Source organism: Hibiscus syriacus, unplaced genomic scaffold, assembly GCF_006381635.1.
Source record: "Hibiscus syriacus cultivar Baekdansim isolate YM2019G1 unplaced genomic scaffold, ASM638163v2 tig00110065_pilon, whole genome shotgun sequence".
NCBI classification, from domain to species: domain Eukaryota; kingdom Viridiplantae; phylum Streptophyta; class Magnoliopsida; order Malvales; family Malvaceae; genus Hibiscus; species Hibiscus syriacus.
Genome location: NW_024062585.1, coordinates 1149264 through 1162479, shown reverse-complemented (window position 1 = coordinate 1162479; position 13216 = coordinate 1149264). Strand labels below are relative to the sequence as shown.

General features: G+C 32.5%; 1 protein-coding gene across 2 annotated transcripts in view; it reads right to left on the bottom strand.

Annotated features, from left to right (window-relative positions):
• Window positions 1–2684: 2684 nt before the first annotated feature.
• Window positions 2685–13216, bottom strand: part of LOC120214506 (UDP-glycosyltransferase 73C6-like) — a 28979-nt gene continuing 18447 nt past the window's right edge. For both annotated transcript variants that reach the window (XM_039212393.1, XM_039212394.1), the window contains one exon: window positions 2685–4283. In XM_039212393.1, coding sequence (XP_039068324.1) covers window positions 2774–4222 — 1449 coding nt within the window. In that variant the 5' untranslated portion in view covers window positions 4223–4283 and the 3' untranslated portion in view covers window positions 2685–2773. The remainder of the gene's footprint in view (window positions 4284–13216) is intronic.

Below are 13216 nucleotides of genomic sequence, written 5' to 3'. Positions count from 1 at the left end.
TCACTAACCAAACAAATAAAAAATGAATTATTAACCCATCTATGGACTTAGGAGGAGTAAGAGAATAAATTCTAATCATTAAAAATATATTATAAGTACATTTGAGCTCAAGAGATCAAAACCCCTCTAAAATTTATACCATGGCCACCATAATCAACCACGGATAAAGAGAGCTTGAATTGATGCTCTATGAGTGGAGATTACGGCCTTTACCTTCACAAATTTTGGCCAAGTATGTTGCGTAATAAAGTTCTCACCTTTTGATGCACAAATAAGAAGAAAAATAAATAGAAAAAGAATATGAAGAAGTAGGGCGGAGCAACAAAATCGAGAAAATAAAAAATTTATTCTAATCAGAATATGCGGTTCGGTTTCGTTTTAGTTTTTTTAATTTTTGGTTTAGTTTAAAAAAAACATAAATATACAATTCGATTTGGTTTTAGTTTTTCCATATGGAAATCTTTTGAACTGAATCAAATCGAATAAAAAAAAAGAAAATAAGTTATATATTTGGATTTATTATAAGACAAATTTAAATAAATAAAATCTTAAAACTAATAATATTTTTTATACATTTAAATTTATATATTTGTACTGCTTTAGATTTGCTATTTTTGAAGGTAGACAATCAAAAATCACAAAATCGAAATATATTATAAAATTTTAGATAAACTATATAAATGATCATGTAACTATGGGACAAGTCACGAAATGAACATCATTTTCAAATTTGTGACAATAATACCACTGAACATTAGGCTCAGGGGTACCAATGAGCTTAGAGAACTCAACAACCACAGAGGACATTCTGTCAAAGGACTCATGGCTATAACTTGTAAATTATCACTGTAATTTCGATTTTTTTAAATAAAATTAGCAGCTTCTTGCATAAAAAAAATCTTGAAAAGTTAAAATATATCATCAGTAAATATGATGTTATTCGTTGGACAAACACAAACTATGATAATACTAGTAGATGAGCATCACTTGTTAACAACGACGTATCTGAAGCAAATATCGTCAGATAATGTTAATGTATAGAAATCTTATATTATGTTCAAAAGAGAAAAAATCATGTATGGTGAATACTGCATCTGAAGTGATTGGCTAAATGCTAGTGCCGTTGACAATATCTGTATTAAACTATATTAAAATAATTATTTGATCATTAAAACTTTAAGACTACAAAGTAAATATTAAACTTTATAAATGATTATAAAAATGATCATTTAATTTATAAATATGTATGAAATAATCTTTAACACAAAAATTATGTAAACTATATTAAAATAATTATGTGAACTGTTGGGGTGTAAAAGTAAATTCCATTTCAGGATGGCCCCAAGTATTTTTGATTTTATATGTGAAATAGATTCGACGGAGCTCTTCTTAGGGACCAAAACAAATGATCCCATTAGATAACATTACTTGGAGACCAAGTCCTGGAAGAATCAAATAGAGTACCTCAATAATTAATACTACTTGGGGTCCAAGTGAACCGCATATGATGCATCACATGGCAATGGCCTACTAAAGTAAGAAACAAACAAAGAGTGAAATAGATGTTCGGCACGGAAGTTATTGCAAATATCTACTTGAATGAATGATGATCTCGGATTATGGCGATAATAAAATAAAGAGAGAATTCTTTCAAATATCACTATTTTGTTCGTTGATTCGTCTATAAAATTAGACTTTTAGTTTGGTCAACTATAACATTATATTTTAATTTTACATTTAATTATGTTATTCGCTATTACGCCTCCAATAAATCGAAAACAGAATTAGTTGTTATTGACGTGACATTTCACACCAAAACAACATTGTTTTAGTGCGATCATTTTGATGCTTAAAACGACATCATTTTATACATTAAACTTTAGGGATGTTTATATTTTGTCACTTAACATTTAAAAAGTTTACTTTTTTGGCACGATATTTTCCCCCTTCATCGACAATTAATCATCACTTGTGATTAATAATCTTTTGTGACAAAATCGATATCGAAATATTTACACGTGAAATTTCACATGTTATTTAAAAGAATAAATTGATAAAGTCCAACATGGATGTAAGCTCTTTAAGTTTTTTTCATTTATAAATTTATCCGCACGAACCAAATTATGTCCATGATTAAAGAGATGATTGTTACTTCTAAGGGTCCAGAGTTTGAGCACTAGCAATTGCAGCCGGATGATTGAACGTTTATTGTCAAATTATTGAGAATATTTAAAGCAAGTACTACTTTGTAAATCACCTTAGTAAAATTTTAAAAAGAAACTTACAGATTGCATTCCAAGTTGGACAAATCGACTATGTCACCTTCAACTTTAGGAATTTAGAAAGCACGAACCTTGGAGCTTAATAGAGCAATCGATTATGTCACCTTCAATTATGTCACAAAGATATTGATCTATTCATATAGAGATAAATACAAAATTTTATATCGAGAGACGAATTTATAAAATTTAAAGATAGATAAATTTATAAAATTTTAAGAGAATAAATACATATTATCAATAAAAATGCAAAGAAAAAACATAATGATAAAAGCATGTTTTCAAAGCACAAGTGGGAAGTGGGGGGGCAAGCAAGCCATATCCATGTAACAATTGGTTTACATTGTCAAATACATATTGATAGAACCACCTCCAATTCTTACCTCAAATCATGAGATTGTTGGATTCACTCAGAAAATTTGCATAGCTTAAACGACATCAGATTCACTCAAAATTTCCAAACATCAAAAGAAAAAGGAAAAACAAAACCCAATTCAACACATTTTCTGAGATTGTTGCATGACATCATGGATTAATGATGTAATATTACGGTAGGAAGAACCACCCACTTCAACTGCTTTCTTTGCCTTTTCTCCAAACTCTCTAGCTCTCTGTCTTCTTTCCATTCCTTCATCTCCTTCGTCCATCAATTTCTCTATTGCAGCTTTAACATGTTCCTTCTTCAGCAAAAACCCAGATTTTTCATCCCCCAGCTTCGTAGGTTCGTTAGCCCCAAGGTTGACTCCAATTCTCAGTATTTGCACCACAAGTTTCTCGTTGCAGAATTGGTCTCCGAAAAACGGCAATGTTATCAACGGGACACCGACAGAAATGCCCTCGATCGTCGAGTTCCATCCACAATGAGTTAGGAACGCTCCGGTTGCAGGGTGTGACAAAATGAGCACTTGGGGTGCCCATCCCTTAACTACAAGGCCTCTTCCTTTCGTTCTTTCCTCGAATCCATCGTCCTCCATCCACTTCTCGACTTGGTTCGGTGTCATGTTGTTTCCTCTAAGCACCCAAATGAAAGGCTTTTTCGATGCCTCTAAGCCTAAACCCAACTCTATCAGCTCTGGACTCTTTAGAGTGCCTGTGCTTCCAAGGCACGCATAGATAACAGAGTTGGTTTCTTGAGAGTCAAGCCACTTCAAACACTGCTGCTCGTTGATCGACGCCTTGTTACCTCTCTCAGCCTTGTCCAACTCGTTCCTGTTGCTGAGTGAAACCGGACCGATACACCAAGCTTTCTTCACCTGCTTGTACTCTTCAACGTAACCCGATTCGAGCTCTTCGAAAGTGTTTATGATGACCCCGTAGGATGCTCGATCAGCTTCCCACATCGGTTCGAAAATTCCCTTCCCTGATCCGTCATGGTCGAGCGGTAACTGAACTCTCGTAAATTCGACCTTGTTGGTCAAGCCGGGCACCACGAAGTACTCATGATTAGAGGTCAGGGTGTCACATATCTTGGAGGACTGTATATTGTGCAAACAAAGAAGACAGAAGCAACAAAATCCATGGAACGACAACCTCGGAACTCGAAACTTGGTAGCAATTTTGCGGGTGTAATACAGGTTTATGTCCGAAACGATACAAGCGGGACGGGGTGTAATATTCTCAAACAATTTCTGCCCTGCATCTTCCATCAGGTTGGCGGCGGATACGAATTTGATCAAGTCCTCCATCGAATGCAGCATATCAATGTTCTCGACCCCATCCGGCAATCCAACTTCTTTTCCGGGAAACTGGAGTTGCAGTAAACGGATAGGAAGCCCCGATTCGATGGCTCGACCGATCGATTTCTGGATTCTGCCTGCATTATGGGGTGTTGTTACCATAGTGACAATCACTCCTCGTTGTGCTAATAGACGACCGATATCTAGCATGGGGAGCAAGTGGCCTTGAGCCATGAAAGGGAACAACACAAAGTGGGCTTGAGCCATTACAGGAACTGGATAAGAGAGTGAATTGTAAGCACAAGAATGCAAAACGTGCTATATATAGCTAAGCTTCGAGATGAATTTTACACTTATGAATGCTGATGCAACAGCTTATTGGTATATCATGAGGACCTGAATTTTTATAATGTTAGATGGATGAATAAATTCAATGTAGAATTCTTTAATAATTAGTAGAACTTGGGGCCCAAGTATTGGATATTTGAACCACATATAAATCACGTGGCGATGGCCTACTAAAGTTAAAAAAAAAACCTGAGAAAAGAAGTCTGACACGGAAGTTGTTGCAAAAGATAAATAAATTTTTTTATGAGATTGCAACTTGTAGATCAAGAAGGTGGCAAAGAAGACCAACTGAGAGGGTTGACTGCTGTGAGGATGATGAGTAGGGGGTTTAAATTCGGGTATTCAAAGTTTTCGGTTTTCGGTATTTGTTTGGTCGGTTCGTGTCCCAACCCGAATATTATGTGTACTCGGTAATTAGGTACTCGAATTTTACAAGTACTCGTAATTCGAGTATTTGGATATATGATTTTTTTATCGTTTTTAAATTATTAATTAAAAAATAATTTATATTATTAAACAAAATATTATATTAAATATTAAACATATAGCTGTTGGTGGTGGGTCTTTTTCTTTTATTTTATTAGTTTAACTTAATATATAAAATTATTAATAATTAAATATGTAATATTATTATATATATAAAGTAAATGTAATCAAATATTTGGGTAATTAGGTACCGGGAAAAATGCAATTTTATCATCCGAGTTAAATAATTACTCAAAGTTTTTAGTTAGAATCGATAGATCAACAAATTGGATATTTTTCAATACGCTATAATTGGCGAGTGTTGTAAATGGTCTGTAACACTCGATTCATGTGAGTACATCGTTGGACGGTCTTAAAAGACTCGTCCTCTGCTTGGTGGGAAATTCTGTTGTGAGGCGGTTAAAAAATGGCTAAAAAATGACCTGACTAGTTAAATAAATGACCGGTTAAAATCTATACCGTAAATGTTATATGATTTAACCGGAAATATTATTTGAGTTGGTAATGAAAACAATATTAACCGGCTATGTTATCATCCAATGTAAAATGCACCAAAAATATATAGACGATAACATAACCGATTAATTTTTGGAAACATTATCAAGCACAATAATATATTAGGTAGTGCTTATATAACGTAATAGGTAGCGTTGTTAAAGCTGATGGAGCTTTGAAAATCCGACGATAACATACCAGTTAATTACTGGAAACATTATCAAGCATAATAACATATTAGGTAGCGTTTATATAACGTAATAGGTAGCGCCTTTTTAAGCAACGGGGTTTTGGAAATCCGACGATAACAAAATAGGTTAATTACTGGATTTGTTATTAGTATTATCAACGTATTAGGTAACGCCTCAAATGTTAGCAAAGTCTAAGTTGATTGAGCCTGTTTTGAGAAGCATATTGGACAAAAAGTATCGATATATATACAAAAAGTATTGATACTTTATGTAAATGTATTTTACCATTAAATCAATATATTTTTACAGCTTACATTGTATATTTACCTATTACTTTAAAGTAATCGGTTCGAAGTTTTAAGAATCGATACTTCTCATACGTGTATCGATACTTTAATCCATACCATTACCCTTACATAAGTATCGATACTTTTATGTTTGGTATCGATACTTGTGAGACGCTTGGTTATTTTCAAAACTGGTAGCTATTTACCGGTTTTGTCATATTAAAATCGGTTTTATCAATTTTAACTTGTTATATTGTCTTGTATCGGTACATGTTTCATAGGAATCGATACTTCCTAGGTTCATCCAGTTTGGGAAGCATACTGGAAAAAAAGTATCGATACATATACAAAAAGTATCGATACTTTATGTAAACGTATTTTACCATTAAACGGTATATTTTTACAGCTTACATTGTATATCTACCTATTGCTTTAAAGTAATCGGTTTTGAAGTTTTAAGAATCGATACTTCTCATACGTGTATCGATACTTTAATCCATACCATTACCCTTACATAAGTATCGATACTTGCGAGACGCTTGGTTATTTTCAAAACTGGTAGCTATTTGTTTACCTGTTTTTTACCTGTTAAGTTATTTATTTTGAAACCGGTTTTGTCAATATTTTACTTGTTAAGTTATTTATTTTGAAATCGGTTTTGTCAATTTCAACATGTTATATTGTCATGTATCGATACATGTTTCTTAGGTACCGATACTTTATAGGCGCAGTTATAGAAACCAGTTGTGTCCATTTTCAATCTGTTATATTTAATCGATTGTTTAAAATTTTTACCGTTTTCTCAAATTTTAACCGGTTTCGGAAACTTTGTTGTCGAGATTATAGAAATGATACTTTAATAGTCTGTATCGATACATTTGCACGTATATATAAAATATATTAATAACTAGTATTGATATTTCAACACTTGTCAAATATCAAATATAGATAGTGTAGTATGTGTTTCGATACAGAGACGTAAATATGGATATAAAATCCCGACCAATCAACCAACAACGTTGATATATTTGGATATGTGAAGAATGCCTTCTGGATAGTATCCATTTCATGCAGCTCATGAAGATAGGAGAACCGTAAACCGAAACCGTCTAAGAGAAACATAGCTGATGTAGACCAAGCTGCATATTTAAAATCTCGAAGGCGATCCATTTGGTTCTCAAACATTTAAAGAATCAGAAGTATATCGGACTTATGATTTGGGTGCTACAGGGGAAATGCAACAAAATGCAACAAAAAATTCTCGAGAATTAAACGCTAGATCTTTTAAAAATAATGTTAAATAATGGAAGATACACACATAAATCATAAGTACTGGTACTTAATTTGTTATTTGTACTATCAACATATTAGGTGGAATTAAAGTATATATATATATATATTGATACATGATAAGTGCTTAATTTAGTTAATATTTTACTTTTAAATTACTCCTTAATCATTGGTTTTTGTGGCTTAATTGTTCGTTTTGATTCATTTTCTGTGCAGGACACCAGATTCTGGAAATTGCACAAAAAAGACAGAATTCTGTAATTTTTTTATTTTCGGAATCAAAGCTGGCTAGAATTTGGATTTGAATTAAACTCAAGTTTAGGATAATATTTTAAACATTATATTTTATCTTTGTATTTTATTTTAAATAGATTTTAGTATTTTAATTAAGTTTTAGGATATTATTTTTATATTTTATCTTTGTTTTAGGTATTTTAGTTTAAATAGGTTTTAGTATTTTAATTAGGATTTAGAATATTATTTTAAATATTATTTTTTAGTTATTTTAGTTTAAATAGTTTTAAGTGTTTTAATTAGGATTTAAGATGTTTTAGCTTGTTTTTAGGAATTTGAAGGCTATAAATACCCTCTCAAGGTAAGCCTAGAAACATATATCTCTCATCTGAGAATAAAATATTCTTTTTCTCTCTAGCTTTCTCTCTATTTTTTGCATGCTTTTCAATTATGCTAAGTATGACTTTGACCATGCTTAGCTAATTTTCTTTCAAGCCAAAGACTAAAGCGAAGGCTCAATTCCAAACGTGAGAATTGTAAGGTACTTAAATCGCTTCTGATTTTCTCTCTATTTTCTTAGCTTACTTTTCAAATCAAAACGATTTCGACATTGGTTCGGATATTGTTATGGTAAACGTTTGAAGAATGATTTGCTTATTGAAGCATATTCAACTTCCCGAGAACACACTTAGCAAAATTGTTTGCTAAGAGGAAACTGAGATCAAAATCAGTTATTGTTGAAACGACAAATCAGAGTTGGCAGTGAAGAATTGTCCTTGTAAGCCGACGTGAATCTTGAAGTAAAAATATGTTTCAAAGATCCGAGGAATTTGAGGCAAAGTTGAAGTCTGAGGTTGCTTTCACTATAAGTTTTTTTTTTATCTCAATCTCTTAGATTATTTATTTCATTATTTTTTTTATTTAATTTTTATCTTTTATTTTAAAAGCAACTTTTAAAAATCCTTTTTTATCTTTACTACTATTATTCATTATTTTATTATTTTCTCTTTCTCTTTTTATTTATTATTATTTATTTTATTATTTTTTCTTTTTAAATTATAATTATTTATTTTATTTTATTATATCTTTTCAACTTCATATGGAATTCTATCCTCCTCTAAATCAAAGAGTTTTACTAAATCACAAAAAAACCATAGTCTTTCTGGATCGACCCTGCTTCTCTATACTATATTTTCTTTTCTATTTAAGAAGCCATAATTATTGTTATAGCAAAACGACGGTTATCAATACATTTTGCGTGCAGATTGTTTGAGCCTTCACGTGGAATTAGAGTATCGAGACCGATATAACAAAGTATGAGTATTGATATATATATAAAAGTTTATGATATTACAGAAACGATACTTTAACAGTTTTATCAATTTACACATAAAGCACTTGAAAGATTGTAAAGCAAAGGAAATCGTCAATGGGTTGTTAATGCACTAATTGCTTACTTTTAACCGGTGCTTGGAGTATCGATACTTGGACCTTTCCATATGCTCCCTTGTATGGTGTACTTGAACCTTGCCAAACATTCTGTAGAATAGAGTCTCCTGCAAATCGTGGCCGAAATCAGTTCCTGATATTTTGTAGTTGGAATTATCCAGGTTAATCATGTTGACTGCATAACCAATAAAACCCAAAGGGTCAAATGGTAAGCTAGGAATTGGTAAGACAAACTTTCTTTGAGAGTTTAGGGACTGAACCCTTCCCACGTAAGGAGTGCATGATTCAACATTACATATAATAGTTGTATTCAGTTCTTGAAGAATTGTTCTTCACTGTATATAAGGATAATTATAACGATATCCGTTCACATTTCGAAACCAATTAGTTAGATGCATGCAATACCCTATATCCTCGAGGCAGAGGACAAGAAATCTGGCATTTAAAGATTTACCAACAGTGGTAGCTTCTGCTCTACATGAAGACCGAACCTAGAATCAACTTTGCCATTATCCATTATGCCTATTATCATTGCACCGGTAGAATTTTACCGTTTACATTGTTAATTTAGCTAAGTATTGATACTTTATACACGTGTACCCTTTAATTATTTTTATTATTATTATTATTATTATTATAAGTTATAGCCCTCAATTATCGGGATTTTTAGTTGCCCTTTGTTACATTTCCCGTATACCACTCAGATCATACGTCCGAACCGTTTCTGATGCTTTAACTGTTTGAGAACCAAATGCATCACCGTTGAGATTTTAAATCTGCAGCTGCTTCTACATCAAGTATATTTTGCTTTGACGGTTTTAATTTAGGGTTAACCTATCTCAATGAGCTGGCTGAAATGGATAATATCTAAATGACATTCTTCGAATATCCAATCTTCCTACTTGTTACTCAAAATTATGATGGTCGGGATTTCAATCGCGTTTCAAGTTGGGGAAAAAACAATGGAAATTAGGAATAATCAATGATAACATGCAAATTGTCTATGTTAATAAGTATTGAAAAAGGTTGTTATTACCTTAGAAATGGAATTTGATGTTGCTTCCCGATACATCCATTGAGTAAGTTGTTCTTCAGATGGAACAAAGGCTTCGACTTATATTTATAGTGGAGCCGAAATTTTTATTGAAATTCAAACTCATATTGAAATTTAAATTCAAACTCAAATTGAAATTTAAATTCAAACTTCAATTAAAAATGAAATGAACATGAAATGCAGTGTTAAATTGAACATGGAAATTGCATAATTGATTCATACTGTTCAAGTAACATGCGTTATGAACCATCAATCCTCTAGAGATGAAAATAGACTATCATATACCGTTGCAACACAAGAAACCATATCCAACACCAACAGATACCAATAGATACCATCGTCGTTTATTGTGACCAGAATCTGCAACAAAATTCACACATAATTTGACAAAATTCAACATTATATATCCCAAAACATCATTTGCAATTCGTATGGTGTCTTACCTTGTCACAGTCGGTGAATTTTGAATAGTCATTCAATATCATCTGCAAAAATCTCGCAACACCATCAAGAGTTTCTTTGCCCTCCAATGCATGTTTTTGCATTTACGCGACAATCATTATTAATTGACCATCTATAACACTACTTTTCAACATTTATTAATTTAACTCACCGCTAAGTTGTATGGAAGGTAGCCAATCTTTCCATGCTGCGCTAACTTATTTGATTCATAACATAAAGTCCAGCCGACCAAATCAATAACCTAACAAAATTAATTACACAATCAGAACATATTGACTAGGTTTTAACATTTTTTTTCTTTCTACTTACCGCACTGCCATCCCATTCCATAGGCTTCAACGTCGGATACTGAAGCGAATTGATTTCCCATTTCGATTACAACATATTTGTATGAAGCATTAGGATTAATATTTTGTCATGAAATATTTAAATATCACTCACAAAGCAATATATTTCACTTACGTTGATTATAACCCACTATTCTATAAATAATCACACATTACAGCTTCACAATCACTAATTCCGCTTGGAATTTTCGCTTTTTCAACCTACAATTTTGCATACAAATTTTTGTCACAACAAAATAATAAAAATCAAATTAAGTTTTCTTTTATTCAGCTTACCTTCTACTTCTTTTTGGGTGAATGACATTAGGAATCCAAATCTCCATCTATAACACTCTCTGGTGTATAAATCACATCCACATCCTTCCTCATCACTTCCTCCATCTTTTTTTTCTTCATAATTTTTCAATTCATCGTATTTTTCCTCCACATAACTCTTCATCTCTTTTATTTCACTCTTTATTTTTTCCCCTTCATCCAACGTTTTCTCAACCACTCCCTTCACCCCCGTAAGTTCACCCCTCAATTCCACAACTTCCTTCACCACTCCATCAATTTTTCCACCCATCACCATCTTAAGTTCACCCCCCAACATAACTTCTTTCACCACTCCATCTATTTTTCCATCCACTTCCCCCTTAAGCCTCTCAATTGCCTCTTCGACTCTTGATTGTCTTTGCAAAATATCAAAAAGGAATTTTTTTTACATCTACCAATTCAGACATCAAAATGTCGAATTTGCTCTGTTTTCCCTCACCGTCATCCCCTACTACCATATCTTATTCATTATCCTCTTCCTCCACTGCTTCCTCTACGTCCTTGCCAATAACCTTCAAAATTTAAATACAATATTAATAAATTGATTATATTTTTAATATTATTTAATTACATTTATTACCCTTTCTTGCTTCGTCGGTCTTTCCAACTTCAACTTCGCCATTACTCTAACTACCTCTTTCTTCCCCCATGCACAGATGTGTGCCACTCCAATTCTTTCATAAGCCGGTACGCTATTACAGTCCAACCAAAAATCGAATAGTACAACCTGCATTTATAATGAAATTTATCATTTTATATAATACCTATACTATCATTTTATATAAGAAACAAAAACATCCTTCAACTCATTTACCTCTAAGATTGCTATGCACTCTTTAAGGTATCTCCGGTGGCCATTTTGAAAGCTAATTATTGATTCAATCAATCTTGAATGGACATATTCAGCCCAATTGAATTCACCTTTCAAGCCTTCATCGCAAATCAGCTTCATATTGTCCTTGCTCGGGGATGTATCACTCGTTGGACAAAGAAAGATCCCGACAAGGTACAATAGAACTCGGACCTTCAGGTCATCCCCCTCGTAAGATCCACTTTTGATTTCCTCTTCAAGTTCAGCACATGTCACCTTGTGCTTCAAATCATATTTGGAGGCAATTGTTTTCCAGTTCTTAGTCTTACTACTTTTACAACACTTTTGCCTTTATTTTCTTCCCCCAAGATGGCTACAGCACATGAGACCCTAGAGGAAAAAATAATCACCATATTTAACCATACACCGTTGGACTTCGAATTGCTCCACCAAGGATCGATACAATTCCCTCCGAATTGGTAGATCCCTTGCTCCGATCAAAGATCCAAACCCCATTTCTTCCAGCACATTCAATTGATCATTCTCCTTAAGGTGTTCAATTAATGAGTTCACTCTTTTTATGCTGCACATTGTCGACACTTCCTACATTTTAAAAAAAATATATAATGTTATTGTTCTTATATATCTTTATCAAATTATTTACAAGTTTAATGAATACATTCTTTTCATGTGCTTTCCTCCAAGCTTTGTATTCTTGTCTATCCATCTTTGATTGTGTCAAGTAAGGTTCTTTCTCAGTATCAGTTATCGACTTCCATTTCTCCAACACATCATTTTTCACCTAAAATTAAGCATAAAAGTTTCTTAATCAATACATTAACGCTAAATAATACTCAATGTCAATTTCATTTTACATACCGAACCGATGTGATTGCCAGTTTCCTTCATCCTTTGGCATTCGGTCATATTGTCAACATTTAAAATTTGTAATCAATTTAAAGTTCTTAAATGCTTTAATCCAATTACCATTTCAACAATAATAACAAAAATAAACTGATACTTACTAGAAGTACATATATCCACCCTTTGGTTGCTTTCGAATCTCGGACTCAATTTCAAAGTCATCTTCGCCAACAATAATTGCAAGATCCGTTGACTTCTTTTTTCCTTCATATATCAGTTTACGCAAATCAAAATCAAATACTGGCTACATATATTTTATTCAATATACAAATATCGATAACTACTCTTGTAGTAAAACAATTTCTTTCAAAAGAATTTGAATGACCACTACTACAAGTATCAATACATTTATACAACTTACAATATCATTTTCTACCTATAATATTATATACAGGTATCAATATTTATTTTCTACCTATAATATTATATAATCGGTCCCAAATCCTTATTGGCTTCGAAATCCCCAAACTAAAACCAAAAACCCTAATCCATATTTCCTTCAAACGAATGGGAATACTCAATACTACAAGTATCGATACATTTATACAACCTACAATATCATTTTCTA